The 20,297-nt window shown below is 40.7% G+C and overlaps 1 protein-coding gene across 4 annotated transcripts; it reads left to right on the top strand.

Moving 5' to 3' along the window:
• The first annotated feature begins 451 nt into the window (after positions 1 to 451).
• gprc5c (G protein-coupled receptor, class C, group 5, member C) lies at positions 452 to 17,057 on the top strand. 4 transcript variants are annotated; one of them, XM_024008285.2, is made up of 5 exons: positions 452 to 776; positions 6,998 to 8,075; positions 14,417 to 14,517; positions 14,709 to 14,840; positions 15,815 to 17,057. In XM_024008285.2, exons 2-5 carry the CDS (start codon positions 7,013 to 7,015, stop codon positions 15,845 to 15,847), a joined length of 1,329 nt encoding a protein of 442 aa, XP_023864053.1. In that variant the 5' UTR covers positions 452 to 776; positions 6,998 to 7,012; the 3' UTR covers positions 15,848 to 17,057. The 4 variants fall into 4 exon arrangements, with proteins under 4 accessions (XP_023864053.1, XP_023864055.1, XP_023864052.1 ...); XM_024008287.2 differs by lacking the exon at positions 14,709 to 14,840; XM_024008284.2 differs by lacking the exon at positions 15,815 to 17,057 and having other exon boundaries at positions 14,712 to 15,806.
• The last annotated feature ends 3,240 nt before the right edge of the window (positions 17,058 to 20,297 follow it).

The raw sequence follows: 20,297 nt of genomic DNA, 5'->3' as shown, positions 1-20,297 counted from the left end.
ACCTTCGAGGTCACCACGGTCAAATGCAGCAACTTGGACATGGAACGCACGACTGGCGCAAAGACCTTGAAAAAGGACTTTGCAAGTACTTTCCTGGCAGTAATTTATGTGCAAGCTTGACTTATTCGAATCAGACACCTTTTTAAAGTGTCAATTAGAAAGTTGTTCACACATCCCCCTTCCCTTCGAAGTAATGCATTGTATTTGTTATCTTTGTAGAGTTAACAAGACAAAAAGTTCCTTGTATTATTCTATTTACAGTAACACTCGACCCTGTTAGTATTAATCCAAATGGTGTTTGTGTGTGTGTGTGTGTGTGTGTGTGTGTGTGTGTGTGTGTGTGTGTGTGTGTTGTGTGTTGTGTGTGTGTGTGTGGTGTGGTGTGTGTTGTGTGTGTGTGTGTGTGTGTGTGTGTGTGTGTGTGTTGGTGTGTGTGTGTTTGAGAGAGAGAGAGTAGGCAGTCGCTATCCAGGGACCAATCGCTCCGCATGAACAGCTCTAGAAGCATAGTATTGTGAGATCCAACCCCGACTTCAATATTTCAGAATTGACCAAAAGCAGAGATTGCAGTGTAATTCAAAACCACTAGAAACGGAATATAGGCAACATTTTCAAAGAGCTATCAACTTTTAGCCCACTGGATGTAGGCTACCTGGGGACAATGTAGAGCGCATTTTTTTTTTGTCAGTGTGGGTTGGAACAGGTGAATTGCAAGTAGCGACAATATCAAGGACCACCAAGAACAACAAAGATTCACAACAGTCAGACATCTGAAGGTAAGGTCCTCAACAGATTAATTGAATTTTCTGAAGAGATGGAGGTACAGTTAAGTGTTGAGTAACACAACCAATACGCACGGTCTAATACTGACACTCAAAAGCCAGTAGAGACTATACAACTTTCGTGGGTTTTTGTAAATTGTTCCAAAAAATATTTAATAGTTAGTTAAAAGCCTATAGTTGAGCTTCATGTATCTGTTGTGAAGAGATTTTGCGATTCAAACTTTGGTGAAGCACATGCAAACGTTAGGTACATCATGTTATATAAATGTTAAAAAATGTTTTTTATAGATGTCCAAAATATGGAATATTAACACTATATAGCCCAGTGTTTCTTAATCCTGAGGGTATCCATTTTTACAAAACAACTACCACACCTGATTCAAATCATCAAAGCCTGATGACGAGTTTATCCTTGAAATCAAATCAAATCAAATGTGTATTGATCACGTGCCGCATACAACAGGTGTAGACTTTACAGTGAAATGCTTACTTACGAGCCCATTCCCAACAGTGCAGAGTTCAAATGTAAGACAAATATTTGCTCAATTAAATTAAAGAAAATAGTAAGACAATAAAAACAATAGTGAGGCTATATACAAGAAGTACCAGTACCGGGTCAATGTGCAGGTGTGCTAGATAATTGAGGTAATGCAGTATGTACATGTGGGTAGAAACAAAAATATGCACCCCTTTGGTTCCCCAGGAACCACTGCTTATATACACTTACATATTACAGTTTTTTACAATCGCTTTGGCACTAATTTTTGAACCATGATGTCCTTTTTCAAAACTCTAGCCACAACCAATGATCAAAATGCAATTTTTTCAAAACTTGCTTGGATACAATACACATAAAGCTAAGATCATTTGTTCATTGAACTAAAATCACCTGTTCAAAATGACACAACTTAACATCAAAGTATTACCGTTTCAAAATGCAATTCACACGTTACATCTGAAATGACTGTCTACAATGATCTAACTATCAATTGATACAACTGCTCAAAATGATAAGTAACTGTTGCATTACTCTTAATGCATAGTTTTATGGAAACTGACAAACAAAATTCCATGTTAGGTCATGAAAGTTTCAGGATAACAAGATCCATTGACACCAATTACCGTGGAACATGAACCAATTGGACTACATTATCTATGGATGTAATATTTCATCATCATTCTTTATTAGACACTGTTTCTATGGTCCCATGTACCACTTTTCCAGACCATGTTTTCAGATTTGACATTACTGTACACTCACCGGCCACTTTATTAGGTAAACCTATCTAGTACTGAGTAGGACCCACTTTTGCCTCCACAACAGCCTGAATTATTCATGGTGTTGTACGTTAAGAGATGCCATTCTGCACACCACTGTTTTAAACAGCTGTTATTTGAGAATTTGTGGCCTTTCTGTTAGCTTGAATGAGTCTGGACATTCTCCTCTGACCTCTCTCATTAACAAGGTGTTTTTGCCCACAGAACTGCCGCTCACTGAATGTGTTTTGTTTATCGTTCTCTGTAAACATTCTCTGTAAACTCTAGAGACTGTAGTGCGTAAAAATCCCAGGAGGGCAGCTGTTTCTGAGATGCTGAAATCACCATGTGTGGCATCAACAATCATACCACGGTCAAAGTTGCTTTGATTACTCATCTTGCCTGTTCTAATGTTTGGTCAAACAACATCTAAAGCTCTCTACTCTATATACTCTATATATTGAGTTGCAGGCAGCTACATGATTCGTTGTTCGAATGTAACCTTCCTTGATGAGCTAAGTCAGGTCTGTAGAGGTGATGGCATGACCTATGTCATTGTGTGCGATAATGTCAGGTTCCACCATGCTCAAATGGTGCAAGCATGGTTTCAGGCCCAACCACAATTTACCACCCTGTACTTACCCCCATACTCTCCTTTCCTTAAAAATATCCAAAATGTCCATTTATTTGGCGCTTTTGATCCAGAAAAACACTGGTTCCAACTTGTGCAACGTGACTACAAAATATCTCAAGAGTTACCTGTAAACTTTGCCAAAACATTTCAAACTACTTTTGTAATACAAATTTAGGTATTTTTTAACGTAAATAATCGATAAAATTGAAGACGGGATGATCTGTGTTCAATACAGGATTAAAACAAACTGTAGCTAGCTTTCTGGTCACGCGCCTCTATTTAACAGTACACTTCAAGTTACCCTCGTTCTGGATGGCCGTACTTCTTCATTACACAAAGGAAAAAACCTCAACCAATTTCTAAAGACTGTTGACATCCAGTGGAAGCGGTAGAACTGCAAGAAGGTCAATTAGAAATCTGGATTCCCAATGAAAATCCATTGAAAGCGAGTGACCTCAAAAAAAACTAATCTGAATGGTTTGTCCTCGGGGTTTCGCCTGCTAAATAAGTTCTGTTATACTCACAGACATGATTCAAACAGTTTTAGAAACTTCAGAGTGTTTTCTATCCAAATCTACTAATAATATGCATGTCTTATCTTCTGGGGATGAGTAGCTGGCAGTTGAATTTGGGTATGCTTTTCATCCAAACGTGAAAATGCTGCCCCCTATCCTAGAGAAGTTCCCGATTGAGGAATTTTTCTCCACATTGAGTTGGAAGGTATATGATAGGCGCCCTCACGAACAAGCCACCCTTCTCCAGGCCATGGATGACACATGCAATGACATCACGGCAGACCCGTTTCTGGCCTGGATTCGCCATGCCCGAAGATTCTTCCCAAGATGTTTGGCTAATGAAAACATTTGTGATGTGGATGAGAACCTATGGCCAAATCCACAAGACAGGGTTGAGGGAAATATAGAAGTACGGTAATCAATCCTTTGTTTTGCTTTTTACAGTAAGCCAGGTGAGGAACACTGCAATTGATGTTTTACTGCAGTTTTTTCTTTTTTTGTAGCTAATTATTTTTGCTTTGATTCAAAGAAACCTATGAGTGATTTTATTGTATTTCATCAATAAATTTCAGATTTTGTTCAATGATTCCACTCTGTCTGTAGAATTCTCTTTACTAGTCCTTTTACAGTGATGTACTTACGTGTGGTACCATAATGAAACATGTATCACATATTTTGTACTACAATATTTAATGATTGAACAAACAACTACACAGTGAAACTATCGGTATCTTGTGTGTGGGAGATCTAAATTAATGTTCCTATGGTATTTCGTGATAAATTAGTTATTTGAACCAATGATTCTGCAAGTGCAAGGTTTCTTTAAAGATATGAATGCACAACGCAATGTTTGAACATTGGACAGCCTGTGTTACAAGTGATGACCGTTTTGAGTTTTTTGTCTCGAGTTTTGAAAAATGACCACAAGGTTCTGAAATTAGTGCCAAAGTGATTGTTAAAAACTGTAATCGATACATTTTCAGATGAAGACAGCATTGACTGTCGCTTTTGTTGCACGCACAGTACACACCTGAGCAGGTGAGCCCTTTTTTCTGCAACATTATATTCCTGCCTTCTCTGTAATTTCATTGGTTTGAAAGAGTGATATTCTTGAGTGATTTGTCAGAGCTGCTGCCTGTCAAGTCTTCAGTGAGGTTTTGAGATTCATGTTGGCGATGGATTGAGAATAATACCGGTAAAAGGAAAAACGACATTTCAAATCAAATCAAATTGTATTGGTCGCCGAATACAACTGGTGTAGACTTTACTGTGACATGTTTGCTGATGAGCCCTTCCCAACGAAGCAGAGTTTAATAATAAAAATAAAATAAAATAATGGAGCTATATAGAGGGAGTACCAGTACCAGATCAATGTGGCAGCAATATAGAGGAGTACCAGTACCAGATCAATGTGGAGCTATATAGAGAGTACCAGTACCAGATCAATGTGGAGCTATATAGAGGGAATACCAGTACCAGATCATGTGGAGTATATATAGAGAGTACCAGTTACCAGATCAATGTGGAGCTATATAGAGGGAGTACCAGTACCAGATCAATGTGGAGCTATATAGAGGAGTACCAGTACCAGATCAATGTGGAGCTATATAGAGGGAGTACCAGTACCAAGATCAATGTGGAGCTAATATAGAGGGAGTACCAGTACCAGATCAATGTGGAGTATATATAGAGGGAGTACCAGTACCAGATCAATGTGGAGCTATATAGAGGAGTACCAGTACCAGATCAATGTGGAGCTATATAGAGGGACTACCAGTACCAGATCATGTGGAGCTATATAGAGGGAGTACCAGTACCAGATCAATGTGGGACTATATAGAGGGAGTACCAGTACCAGATCAATGTGGAGCTATATAGAGGGAGTACCAGTACCAGATCAATTGATTATATGAGAGGGGTACCAGTACCAGATCAATGTGGAGCTATATAGAGGGAGTACCAGTACCAGATCAATGTGGAGCTATATAGAGGGAGTACCAGTACCAGATCAATGTGGAGCTATATAGAGGGAGTACCAGTACCAGATCAATGTGGAGCTAATATAGAGGGAGTACCAGTACCAGATCAATGTGGAGCTATATAGAGGGAGTACCAGTTACCAGATCATGTGGAGACTATATAGAGGGAGTACCAGTACCAGATCAATGTGGAGCTATATAGAGGGAGTACCAGTACCAGATCAATGTGGAGCTATATAGAGGGAGTACCAGTATCAACCAATGAGTGAAACTGATGCATGGTAAAAACAAATTAAATAAAAGAATAAAAAAGAAAGATTCTTCATGGTATTCAGTTTAAGGTTGAATGACCTTAGTTGGTGATTGAAAGAGTTAATGGCAGAAGAGGTGTGGTTAACATATCCATGCTTTTTCTTGGTTTTAAGGTTGGGAACAGAGACCATGTTTGTGTTTGTGTGTGAGAGTGAGAGTGAGAGTGTGAGTGAGAGTAAAACTGAGAGTGAAAGTGTGAGTTTGTGTGAGTGTGTGTGTGAGAAAGTGTGAGTGAGAGTATGAGTGAGACAGAGTGTGCGGGTGAGAGTGCATGTGAGTGTGAGTGTGAGTTTGTGTGAGCGTGAGCGTGAGTGTGTGTGAGAGTGAGAGTGTGAGTAAGAGTGTGTGTGAGTTAAGAGTGTGAGAGTGACCGTGTGTGAGTGCGTGTGTGTGAGAGAGAGAGAGTGTGTGAGTGTGTGTGGCACTAGCCTGTGCACGTGTTTGTATGTGTGAGATCAAGAGGTTCAAAACAATTGTCTTTCACTTCCCTCCACAAACAATTGACGGATGTTGTGCTACTTACTCCCTAGTTCCCAACATTAGCTTTGTTACATTATTGGCAGAATTGCGGCCAGAAAAGGTTATTAGATGAGGGTTATTGAATTAATGCACCTGGAAAGTATGTATCTTATGGCTAAGCACTGGCTCCATGGCAGGAAACTAAACAGCATCCGCCACCACAACAACTCCATCTATTTGGTTATAAGATGGCTGTCATCAACTCAGCATTATGTAATTTGACAGGGACAGAGACAAACGGCATGGCACAGCACTAAAAGACGTCTGGGACTACTGTAGAGATGCTTAATAAAACAATTTGGCAGTTGTTTAGATGGGTTTGACAAACTCTTCACGAGGAGAAGTCTTGGTATAAAAATAGAGAACCTCGAAAGGCTCATGGCACCTCATCTCAAGTTCAACTTATAGTTAGAGCAGCACATTCAGTACCATATGTGCTGTGAGTGTGTTTCCTGTACTATGCTATCCAATGAGTGTGACTCAACAAGAGTGTCTCAACTGACATTCCTAAGTGTTATCACTGGGGCGGCATGCAGCCTAGTGGTTAAGAGTGTTGGGCCATTAAGCAAAAGTTCACTGGTTTCTCCTAGGTGAAAAATATGTTTATGTGTACCTCGAGCAAGGCACTTAACCCTAATTTATCCTGCAAGTCACTCAATGATTCTTAGAAGGGATCAATGCCAGCTCCAGCAATACCTCCACGTGTGTTTTTGTGTTGCTGGCTTATTCTTACCTCCTGAGGATTTCTCAGAAAACATTAAACAGAAACATAATCTCTCCATCAGTTGCTTGTGTGATGTGGGTAAACACCACTACATCCTGATTACAGTATGATTTTATTTGTTTGCTCCTGACTCAGATTTAGCTGTTTGGGTGTATCGAGAGTGACTCTTTTGAAGGGATGACAAAGTCATTAGTTTCTCACTTCTCTTCCTCTTAAATAACCTTCTCGGATGCCAACACACTCAGACTCTCCCTCTTCTCTTTCTGTGTGAACAGGTTCTGCTGAATTCCATGGATCGGACACTCAAGAGGCTTCATCTCCTTCTGCTCCCGACCGCTGTCACTTTCTGGTCTCTCCCCTTCTCTATGGCCGCCAGCGTGACCCCAGGGGGGTGTGGCTCCAATGTAGGCTCCCTGTACTATAGCCTGTGTGACCTCAGTGCCGCATGGGGCATCGTACTGGAGTCATTCGCGGCGGCCGGCGTGGTGGGTTCCATCATCCTCCTCATCGTTCTCCTGGCCAGCCTACCCTTCATCACAGACAAGAACAAGAGGAGCTCCGTGGGGCTCCATGCCTGCTTCCTGATCTGTACCCTGGGCCTCTTCTGCCTCACTTTCTCCTTCATCGTAGGGAAGGACTTCGCCACCTGTGCCTCGCGGCGCTTCCTCTTCGGGGTGCTGTTTGCCGGGTGCTTCACGTGTCTTCTCATGCAGTGTGTGAGGCTGAACCTCCTGGCCCGCAGGGGGGATCAGGGGCCCCGGGCCTGGGTTCTGTGTCTGGGAGCCCTGGGGCTCTGGCTGGTGGAGGTGGTCATCAACACAGAGTGGCTGATCATTACCATTGTTCGCTACCCACTGTCACCGCTCAACGTTACAGGGACAGCACTAGGCACGGCCGCCGACGTGCCCTGTAACATCGCCAACCAGGACTTTGTAATGGCGCTGATCTACGTACTGAATCTTCTCCTAGCTGTCGTAGTGGCATCCTTACCCTCCCTGTGCGGGAAACACAAGCAGAGACGCCAGGAGGGAGCCTTTCTCCTCGTCACAGGTCTCCTCTCTGTGTTCATCTGGGTGGCCTGGATCACCATGTACGTCTGGGGGAACCTGATGACGGGTGGACCCAGCTGGGATGACCCTACCCTGGCCATCGCCCTGGTCAGCAACGCCTGGGTGTTCCTGATCCTCTACACCATCCCAGGGATATGCTCTCTGACCGGGGTAGAGGAGGGGGGCGCGCCAGGGTTCGGAGAGGACCTGAGCAGAGGTGTGGGCTATGAGAATATCCTGAAGGAGCAAGGAGCCCAGAGCATGTTTATGGAGAACAAGGCTTTCTCTATGGATGAGAACGCAGGTATGTAGACATACATTCATGCATGCACACACAGGCGCGCGCACACGCACGCACACACACACACACACACACACACACACACACACACACACACACACACGTAAGCTGCACACACATTCACAAACACACACTGACACTTGTTGACCCACTAATTACCTGGCTTCACTAATTAGTACACTTCACTAGACGACAGGATGTGTTGTCCTCTTGCTGGCACATCACATACAGTGGATGATTCTAACACACCTAGCAAACATTAGAGGGGGAGGTTCATTAAGAGGGCCACTGAAGCTTGCATCAGTACAGTCAGGCACATGAATAAGGGAACATTGTTGTCTGCATGGAGCGATCTTCACACACTATCAGTGAAGAAACACAATGAATGGCATCGAAACGGTAATGAACTTCACACCCAGTTTACGTTCTCCAAACTCTTCAGAATTTGATATGCTGGTTTTAATCCTGTTGGTGACCCGTATCTGATCTAGTAGGATGCAGCCGGGCCAGACAGGACACTGTGTCCCTCCTCCTCCCACTCTATCTCTTTGATGCTGCTCTACCTGCCCTCAGCCTGCCCTAGCCTCATCTCATCACCACAAGGTTGCGTTCCAAATGGCACCCAATTTCCTATGTAGTGCATGCACTTCTTTTGACCAGGGCACATAGGTCTCTGGTCAAACGTAGTGCACTATATCGGGAATAGTGTGCCCTTTGGGACGCATACCATGGCTTAGGTTAAAGTAGGAGGGATAATAGCACATGGTAATGTGGATGGCGGATGGCGCCTTATGAGTTAGCAGCTCTGTCCTGACTGAGAGATTAGCTTACTGTATGTCCTGGTCTGCTGAGAGATCAGCTGGCACCACGCCCTATCAAGACAATATTAGAAGATAGAGGGACACCATTTTTACTGACTGGAATATCATGTTTGAATAAATTAAACAAAATAACATTTGTCCTAGCCCATCAAACTAATAATGAGAAGAGAACGGAGAATGTTGGGGGAAAAACAACCCTTCCATGTTTGGCGATTATATTAAATAGTTAAAGGGAATGTTTGTTTCTGGTAGAGACTGAGAACAAAGGATGATGTCCTTCATGATGAGAGAGAGCTATGAAAACATGAAATAGTCAGTCACTGTCTATGTTTAGCCAGAGGACTTATTTAAAAGTTAAGCTACCGAGTCGCCTCTCCCACACACACGTTCCATTACCACCAATCTACCAGGTGATTCAATGGGAGTTTGTAATTACTCACACGTTAGTAGATGTCTAGAATAGAACAGTGACCTAACCAGTGTCCCATGCATACATAAATGTTGACACAACACACTCCTCAGCTCTGATTCAGTCCCAATATCAATGCTTGTGTTTGCGTTACTGTGCCGTCTCCATAGATACCTAGTCAGTTGCACAACAGAATGAATTCAACTGAAACGTGTCTTCTGCATTTAACCCAACCCCTCTGAATCAGAACATCTGAACATTCTGTACATTTTCATTATCTTGAACAGTCCCCAGGTGTAGATAATCAAGTCAAACCAATCAACCAATGATATTGTGTACAGATAAGTATAAAAAGTTGTGACACTGTACTGCACAGCAAATTCTCCAGTGTTACTTAAAAAATATATCATTTTTAAGGCTTTACACTAAGCAGTGTTAAATCAAGTGTTGAGTCTGTGGCTCCATATAGACACCGGAACAGTGTTAAATTAACACACTGCTTAGTGTAAAGCCTTATTCAAATATTTCCCAGAGTGCCCTGTATTTGTTAAGGACAGAGAAATGGTTGTTGCATTCATCCATTTTCTGTCCGATGGACTTCACCAACTCAGATCCTAAGCTATCATAAAATTGTTTTGTTTAAAATGTTAATGAAATAGCATGCTTATTTCATAAGGCCTTATTTGTTTTATCCTAATAGTTGAAACTCATACACTTGAAACTCATACACATCACTTTGAACAAAAACCACGCCCATCATTATATCATTTCCTAGCATGCACTATTGCTGGTTTATTTTTTAGAATTGTTTGTTTTAATATCTATGTTTGTGCATGTACATATATTAATTCATTCATTCATTTATCTGATGCTACTCATATGATGCTTCCAAAGAAGACTTTTGCAGAGTTTTGGAATTCTAACTGCAAGTCATACAGTATTAATCTGGCTTGCAAATGGAGTGTCTAATTCCTACTGGAATCCAGCAGGAGTTATGCTACCCAACAGTTAGAATTGTTATTCACCTATAACCTGCATTCAGAATGAGCACCATGGTTAGAAATATTGGGTAGAGACTACCTAAGCCAACTAAACTGGAACAAACAGTTCAGTAATGGTTGCAAAAAATCTAACTGAATGGATTTGTTTAGAAAAATGTATGTTATGTATCTTCGTGTAGCATAAGATTAATCAATGTGAATACAAAAACATAGCTATTGAAACAAACAATTCTAAAAATCAAACTGCAATAGAGCATGCTGGGAAATATAATATAATGATGGGCAAAGTTATGTGTATGAGTTTCAGACCCCTTTATTACGGTGAAAGTAGGCTCTCAAAAGGCCTGATGAAATACGTATGGTATTGGGTTCAATAAAGTTTTTTTAATGATAACATGCTCACTTAGGATTTCACATTGTGAAGTCCATAGGACCGAAAATGTATTGTATGAGTAAAACAACCATGTCTCTGTCACTAACAAATCAGTCATGGATGGTAACGGTACGATTTTCTCGAAAGGCACTCTGTCAAATATTTGAAAAAAGCTTTACACTAAGCAGTGTGTTAATTTATTACTTTTCCGGTGTCTATATGGGTCAACAAACTCCACACTTTCAGTGTTTATTCAACCCTGTCAGTGTTTATTATTATTATTAATTATATTTTTTAACACAAAAATGTGTCTTATAAGTCCATGTCCCAGGTCATTTGTTGTGTAGATCCATGTATATTCCTCAATGCTAAATGGAAAGATAAGTGCCATGTAATTCCCTGGTTCATTCTGTGCTTATCTTTTCCATTAATTTGGGAATGAGGGATGTACCTGAACCTACATAACTGATGGCATTGGACAGAATAAGGAAATGATGTTTGTTTCAGCATCACTGGAAGAACGTTCAGGTCTGACCGTTGCTCAATGATTGACAAAACATTTGATACGCTGATGTTCATCAAATGCAATCACCATCTTAAATGATTAACCAAGAACCATAGGCTATGACAATGATGTAAACATTAATGTAATGCATGATGTAAAGAAATCCTGAAAAATAAATGTTAACCAATAAAACAAAATCAGTTTGTATTACTTTCCATAATTTATTTCCATTATTTCGATTGATAAATACTATGTGTTAATGATAATATATTTAGACTAAATAAACTACCTGTTCTAGTTTTTGGTTCTTCATCAAATATTTAGCAGCCAATTAATCATTTTTTGTTATTTTCAAATAACTTCAAATATCTTCAATAATTATTTGGTTTTCTGAGACCTGTATTTGAATATCAAAGGAAATAGTTGCCAATAGTTGCCTTTAGTTGATTCTCTATATTCGACTACCTCGAGTATTTCAAAAGTTGGCATTTTCAAACAAGCTACAGAATACAACTATTTCCTGCACAGGTCTGATTTGCACTACCATTGTTTATAGAGGTTGCACAGTTGAATGCACAATGGAGATACTAGAGTTAGGGGCCAATTCAGACTTAGGAAATCTATACATTTTTTACGTGTTTTCATTTAAGCACTTCACAGTATTTGGTATTCAGACTTACCTTATGCAAGTGCGTAACGAGCTCTTTGTGTGTGGCTCCCTTATGCGCACTGAATAAATTTAGTTAAACCACCAAAAATCCTCCCACTTGTTGGCCAACAGATTTTGTCATGGAATTTTCAGTAGGTTTACATTTATCTAAAGCTATCCCTTTAAATACAGTGTACCTTTTAATTTTATCGACAGACTCACTAGAATATATTGAGAGAACAGGGCTCAATAAAGAAAGCCATCAAAATACGCATATTAATCTCCTTTTAGTTGATCAAAAAAATATTCAGATATCAGAAAAGTATTGCAACCCCACCATGTAAAAAAAAAGGTAATGCAGTCAACAGTCAGTGTTAATTTTTTGATTTGTGGCTATGACAATTACAGTATAACAGTCAGCAGCATACCACCGCTGGCTTACTTCTGAAGCAAAGCAGGGTTGGTCCTGGTCAGTCCCTGGAAGTGGTGTTGGAGGGCAAGTAGGAGGCACCCTTTCCTCTGGTCAAACAAATATCCCAGTGCAGTGATTGGCGACACTGCCCTGTATAGGGTGCTGCATTTCGGATGGGACATTAAATGGGTGTCCTGACTCTCTGAGCTCATTAAAGATCCCATGGCACTTATTGTAAGAGTAGGGGTGTTAACCCTGGTGTCCTGGCTAAATTCCCAATCTGGCCCTCAAACCATCACGGTCACTTACAGTAATAATCTACAGTTTACATTTGGCTCATTCATCCCCCGTAACTATTCCCCAGGTCGTTGCTGTAAATGAGAATGTGTTCTCAGTCAACTTACCTGGTAAAATAACAAGTCAGTCTGACAGTATTTCAATCAGTTTACCTTGTTGATCGAATGTCATCACATTTAATATTTTTTGTTGTTGTTGTTGAAAGTTTGGATTACAGACATACAAGGAGTGTAGCGACACGAACAGTAACGTCTTACAGATTGAGTTTGATAGCTCAGCTGCAGTCCAAATATAAACCTGATGACCGCGACAGCTTTAGTTTCCCACTGAAAACTGAACTGCACCCTTAGTATTTGTTTCATTGTCAATATTACAGATATGCATGGATGATAGCAATACTGACGTCTTATAAATTGAGCTTGATAGCTTAGCTGCATCTGAGTCTGAGTATAAACCTGTTTCTCCAATGACCCCATTCTCAAATAAGGCGACCCCCCATGTTGAGGAAACACTGATTTAGAGTTAGGAGAGTATTTATGAATCTACCTACTTCATAAAAAGAACAGATCATCCTGAAAGTTGCCATATTCAGTTCAATCCATGAAATATTGGAAGGGGAGAAAAGTGTACAATAGTGGTTGAACAATAGTCATATCAATCTACCTTAATCCTCACTGATGATGGAACTGTGATGACAACGGTCCAGTCGTCATGAACCGTGATCCAGGCTTCAGGCTTAAACTGACATATTTTGTCTGCATTACATAAGGATTCAAATAGGCTACATGTTCCTTGTAACTTGTAATTCAAAATGATTCATTATTGCTAGTGACCCTCAGCAACAACCACATGGACGTGGCAGCGTTTACAGAGGAAACAAATAAAAATTGTCTAAATCAAACAATGTATTGAAATGTAGGGTAAGCCTACCAACTGAAAGGAACTAACACTAAATTGGCAGTTAAATATGTGTGGTTATTAGTTACGGTTGCTACCGATATTGGCTTATAACATTGAACATTGAACATGTACTTTTCATTTTGCCGCCATATGACTGATTGTATTTGTCTCCAGCAATCACAGCGTCAAATAGATCTAAAAACAATTACAAATGTATTGATATTTATCCCCTTATCCAAACAGATTACTCATTTACCAACTCCTATCAATAGTTCTCATCACTTTATAAATTACTGTGCATGCAGAACGGTGCTAATACTATTGGGGAAATGAAAGTAGCTGTTTTTCTACTTCGAACTGAAAGGTTAGCTAGACGTTATTCATGGTTTCCTCGTGCATAAGGGTGGTGGAATCATGAGGGAATTAAGTCAAGGTCTAATTATGTGGCATCTGTAGTCACACCTCTGCCACACCTCCATTTATGTGATCTCCACCCTAAACGAATACATGGCTGGCACATGAATTTCCCCATGCTTAAATTGTCAGAATAGACACAGAGAGAAAATTGCATAAAACGGGAATTAAGCACATAACTTAGTTCTGAATTCCACCCTTATAGCCTAAATCAGTGGTTTATGATCTTGTCATGGTGGTTAAAACCATGACTGGTTGCTTGGGAACACTGAATACCTAGAGCCCTCAAACTCAACTCTGCACCTCAAAGCTAGTTCCACTGAGTTTTTCATTGTGCTCCTCTAATCAGGAACTGATCAGGTTGGCACAATTAATTATCACGTAGAACAAAAAACCAGCAGCCGACGGCCCTTGTAGGTTAAGAGTTGAATACCCCTGACCTGGAGGAGGACAACATTTGAGAGCTGAGTATCTGACTAAGTTGGATTGATTGAGATTAGAAGTTGAATATGTATTTATATAAAGAAACTATCCATTGTCTGTTTTCTTGTTGTACATTTCAGGTCCGAAGGTTGTGTCCCCATACAGCGGCTACAGTGGTCAGCTCCGCAGTTCTGTCTACCAGCCCACAGAGCTAGCTATCATTAGCAAGGGAATGGGGAATGTGAGTACTGGCCATCACGCACGCACGCACACACACACACACACAGACAGATTGTTGTTGTTTTGTTTTTCAATTATCTCTTAAAAAGAAGGAGGACCCTTATTAATATCCATTCGTTTAAATATTCTTCCCTTCTCTTTTGTCTGGATGCTGATCTGCATGTTGTGGCCCATGTGTATCGCTGGCTGCAGCAGGAAATGTCCTATGAGTCTCGCATCCCCCGAGCCTCCATCAACAACAGCTCCCCGGCCCACAGAGGGGGCAGTACCCTGTCAGTATGCACCGACGAGGCCTCAGACACACAGACACAACAGGGCCACAGTGTAGGTGGAGATAGACAACCCATGTCCTCTGCAGTGCGTCCCAAATGGCACAGTCTTCATTTTATATTACACTACTTTTGCCCAGAGCCCGGTCAAAAGTAGTGCACTAAATAGGGAATAGGGTGCGATTTGGGACGAAAAGCTGCTGTACTCGGACACATTCTCCTCACCTTTCTCTAGCCTCTGTCTGCACACAGCACAGGCAATCCTCTCAACTCTGCCGTATACCTGTATCCATAGCAACTTGTTCTACCTACGGGTTCCTCCTGATGAATTCTCTCTTTGTCTGTGTTTCACCTTGACGAGCATGTGTATTCTCTTCCTGCTCTTGTACACGCTTATTGGATGGTGTTTAGTTCTACATTCCTATCGGATGGTTTTTAGTTCTACATTCCTATCGGATGGTTTTTAGTTCTACATTCCCATTGGATGGTTTTTAGTTCTACATTCCCATTGGATGGTTTTTAGTTCTACATTCCTATCGGATGGTTTTTAGTTCTACATTCCCATTGGATGGTTTTTAGTTCTACATTCCCAGGGAATATATTGTTTTTGTTTCTTTCTTTCCATCTTTTTCTCTTATTGAGATGTTCCTGTTTTGGGCCTTTCTTATCTTTCACTTCATTCGTCCTGTGGGGTTCTTACTTCCTTCTGGTGTTATGGACAGTCCTCTTATCAATTCAATCTTTTTTCACATGCACATTGCATTCGGACTATCATTACACTACGCATATTTATGACATTAGCCTCATGTGCAATTCCACGATAACAGAATTACAGTGAGACTCAGATGTTTAACTTCCTTGTTGAAGGTAGACCTTCTGCATGGAGTTGTGTGGTTTGTTAAGCTTTTGAAATCAATGTTTTTTGTTTGGCATACATTTTAAAGTGAAAAATCTAAGTCCCAGCGTAATTCTGTTACCATGGAATTGCCCCTAAACAGTTTTTAACAATAACATCTCTCTTTTTTTCAGGGTAATGGACTGCACAAGAAATCCCAGTGGTGAACACAGACTTTACGTTACACCTCTCTCCTCGAGACATTTTTGTTCATCCATTTTATTCAAATCTGTTGACTCTATTTTGCTGTTGTACTTTGGATTCTTAATATGAGCTGGCTCTAAAGCGACCAGCCTATCAGACTCCAGAGGTGACGTTTGGGTGATCGATACAAACAATTTGCCTATCTATAAATGGACAGTCCTGTACAGCAAAATCAATGGTGTACATTTAACTCTGAAAGTGTTAAATGTACACTATTTTCAGTGAACATATGAGTCCCACTGAACTGGTGTTAATATAACACTTTTGAAACTGCTAAAGATTGAACTCTGTTGCAGTGTTCCCCATTCAACTCTTAAACTGTTCATAGGAACTTGATTGTGGTGTTTGCATAGCTCTACTGTAGAGTAATACGCAACACCTACAGAGTAAAACGTAACACTTGACTAATTTGCTTATTTCCCAGAGTGCCTTATCTTTTCAAGTGAATTGTAGAGTTACCACCCATGACTGTATTTGTTAACGATAGAGACATCCTTACTGAATTCTTTCATTTAAAAGGCCTGTAACTTTCACCTACTGAGTATCTAAAACTATGACTCTATGATAGTACATGTATCATGACCTAGTTTCATCCTAACACAGAGGTGTTAAGAAAGTCATGGTTTGCACACCAAAGCAGGCCTGCAAATTCCATTATGCTGGCTCTCGAAGTGATGTGTAATTCTTATTGAAATCCAGCCAGAGTTGGGATATCCTACAGTTAAAATTGTTATTCACTTGCAACCTGCATTCAGAATGATTGTCAGGGTTCTTCGTCTTTTGCAAATTGATAAGACTACCTAAACCATTTAAACTGAAACAACAATTTTAGTAACAGGTGCAATAAATTTAACTTAGTGATTGGATTAGTTTAGAAAAATGTATGTTATTTATCTTTGTGTAGTTTAAGATGAATCAATCAATGTACATGTAAAAACACAGACATTAAAAGCAATCCTAAAACAATCTACCTGCAGTAGAGCATGCAGGGAAATATGATAATGATTAGCGTGCTTTTGATGGGACTGTTTTAATCTCCACAGTGTAAAACAATAACTATGATTATTAACACTAACACTTGGGGATATTTTACCCAACTGAGTGTTACTTTCACTCTTACAGAGTGAATTCATCTCCTGAATAAACACAAGAAATGTTACACTGAAAAATCAACACTGGCCAATTTGCTGTGTGTGTTTGACATAACCCTCTACAGATCAAAGCAACCTGCAGTCAAAGCAACCCACAGAGCAGACGGTATTTCATGGCTTAGGGAGAAAACAATATATTTTGCAAAGGTTACCATTCCGCTCACTGTGAGCTGAGCTAAGTTCTCCACTGGACGTACTGTGACAGATGAACTGTGAGCATGCTGGAATGGTGGAAAATAATAGTCAGACTTTCTCTTAGCATGGGGGGGAGGGTATTTTGGCAACAAAGGTGGCTATATAGTAAACATGCACACTCTCTCTCACACACACACACACACACACACACACACACACCCACCACACACACACACACACACACACACACACACACACACACACACACACACACACACCCCACACAAACACACACACACACACACACACACACACCACACACACACACACACACACACACACACACACACACACACACACACACACACAATAGTCACATGGAAGTGCAGCCAACGACAGGATCAGTTAAGCGAGGGGCCAACAGGTGTGACGGTGTCATGGGATTTACCTGCCATCCCAGGGTTCCCAGACGAGGACTCATTAAGAGTGGAAAATTCCATATCTGGAACATCTCTATGGTTCCATGGAATCTTGGGAAAGGACTCTTCTGTCACTGGGATACCACCTAATATGAAAACACTTAGTTATAGGTTAAGCATTCAAATAGTGTGCACTTTCATGCTTTAAATGAAGTAAGGGCCGATATTATTAAATCAAAATCCAATCAAATCTAATTTTATTTGTCACATGCGCCGAATACAACAGGTACAGTGAAATGCTTACTTACGAGCCCATTCCCAACAGTGCAGTTTTAAGAAAATACCTTAAAACTATGTCAATGTTTAGTGCTTAGCTTGTGGATATCACTTTCATAAAGTTCACATAGCTATTTCAGTTGTAGCTAAAGGGTGTTGAATGAGTTCATGTAAATACCATGCCAATGAATGTCTCCTCACTACATAGTGTATGTATGGAAGCACTTGTATGAACTGTTGTATGAATTTGAAATATATTTTTAACATAGCTATTTACAGTACTTACTTTTTTATCAAATCAGATTTGAGCCTACACTTGTAATTGCAATCCTGAAATGTAAATCTAATTTGAAGTTTAAAAACCACAATTAATTAATTGATTGCACATTCTGTATCAACAGCCATTGATGTCCCAAATAATAAAGATTCACTGGTGAAATACATATAGTACGAAGAGAATCTGTCATAAATAAAACCCTAATTCCGGTAATATCTTATACTGTTAATTACCCTTATACTATAATAAATGCCTATATCAGAGACTACATAATATACTATACACTGAGTGGCCAGTTTATTAGGAACACCACCCTGTTCACAAAAACGGTTCGCTCCAACAGACAGTGAGTCATGTGGCTGTGGCTTGCTATATAAAGCAGGCAGACAGGCATTGAGGCATTCAGCTACTGTTCGACTGAACGTTAGAATGGGCAAAATGAGTGACCTAAGTGAGTTTGAGCATAGTATCATTGTTGGTGCCAGGCGCACCAGTTCCCGTATCTCAGAATCGGCTGTCCTCCTGGGCTTTTCACGCAAGACAGTGTCTAGGGTTTACCGAAAATGGTGCGACAAACAAAAAACATTCACTCAACGGTAGTCCTGTGGATAAAAACAGCTTGTTGGTGAGAGATCGAAGCAAAAATCATGCAAGCTAACAGCTAGCCACAAACAGGCAAATAACATTGGTCCAACGGTTTGGGTTAAATGCGGAAGACACATTTCATTTGAATGCATTCAGTTGTACAACTGACTAGGTTTCCCCTTTCCCTTGTCACAGAGGGGCTATTGCAGGAGACGATCACACCGGGTTCCACTCCTATCAGCTAAAAACAAGAAGAAGCAGCTCCAGTGGGCATTTGATCACAAACACTGGACAATTGAGGAGTGGAAAAACATTGCCTGGTCCAACGAATCCTGGTTCCTGTTGCATCACGCTGATGGCAGAGTAGGATTTGGTGTAAGCAGCATGAGTCCATGGCTCCATCCTGCCTGGTGTCAACGGTACAGGCTGGTGGCGGTGGTTTAACAGTGTGGAGAATTTTTTCCTGGCACACATTAGGTCCCTTGATACAAATTGAGCAATGTTTCCACGCCCTGAATAAGTCATGCTGTTCTGGAGGCAAAGAGGGGTCTGACCTGGTACTAGATGAGTGTATCTAATACACTGGCCACTCAGTGTATATTATATTATAGTTATATTATAGTTGTCAACAATGCTATTACAATGTGTGGCATGCAAATTCATGTGATGGGGAAATAGCACAGCAAAGCTGTAACCCCGTGTGTTCAGGTCACTGGTCTGTTGCCGCTGTGTGAAGAGACTGTAGACATCAATAGAATAAGGAATTAGTAAATTAACAGGATCTCTCTGGAAAAATGCTAGTTTCCCTCGGCAGACGGGTTGCCTCCCACATTAACAATGTTCCAACATATTGTTGCCCTAGGTATGGGATTTCCCAGACTAGATAGATGCCATCTCAAAGGACACAGTTGATTGGTGGCGGAAAAGTACTTAATTCTCTGCTCTCTCGCTCCCTGTTGCATGGGTTATTTCCATAGCCACCTTTGATAAGGGCCTCTGTGGAACTCCCCTCAGGGTCTCTATGTGTCACACTTAGTGTTCATTCAAAATGGCACCCTTTATCCTATAGTGCCCATAGGGTTCTGGTCAAAAGTAGTTCACCCTGTAGGGAATAGGGTGCCATTTGGGACGCAAAGGGTGATATAAGAGTACAACAACAGGTTAGTTAAGGCCAGGGTTACAAGTTGGATAACAACACAGTTTTTAAGTACTATTTTTATTAGAGTGGTATAGTGAGATAGCTAAAAGAATGTAGAGTGGTGTGTTGCATTCACAGCCAAGAATGTGCTATTGTTTCATGAGTGAGACTTGTGTGTTGACTTTCACACCCCTCATTTGTTTTGCCTGTCATTTTACTAATCACGGGGTTCCGTGTGGTTCAGTTGGTAGAGCATGGTGGTTGCAATGCAAGGGTTGTGGATTCCATTCCCACGGTGGACCAGTACGGGAAAAAGTACAAAAATGTATATACTCACAACTGCAAGTCACTCTAGATAAGAGCGTGTACTAAACCACAAAGGCCCGTTGTGTGTTAGAGAAGATAAATCAGGTGTTATAGAGTAGCTGGCCA

The sequence above is a fragment of the Salvelinus sp. IW2-2015 genome, linkage group LG18, assembly GCF_002910315.2.
Source record: "Salvelinus sp. IW2-2015 linkage group LG18, ASM291031v2, whole genome shotgun sequence".
Lineage (NCBI taxonomy): Eukaryota > Metazoa > Chordata > Actinopteri > Salmoniformes > Salmonidae > Salvelinus > Salvelinus sp. IW2-2015.
The sequence above is the reverse complement of the archived record's forward strand: the minus strand, read 5'-3'. Positions and strand labels throughout refer to the sequence as shown.

Bases quoted from the DNA above. Each gene is read 5' to 3' on its own strand.
- gprc5c (XM_024008283.2), top strand. From the start codon at position 7,013: ATGGATCGGACACTCAAGAGGCTTCATCTCCTTCTGCTCCCGACCGCT. The intron at 8,076-14,416 runs GTATGTAGACAT...TGTACATTTCAG, and splicing joins CTCTATGGATGAGAACGCAG to GTCCGAAGGTTGTGTCCCCA. The intron at 14,518-14,708 runs GTGAGTACTGGC...CGCTGGCTGCAG, and splicing joins TTAGCAAGGGAATGGGGAAT to CAGGAAATGTCCTATGAGTC.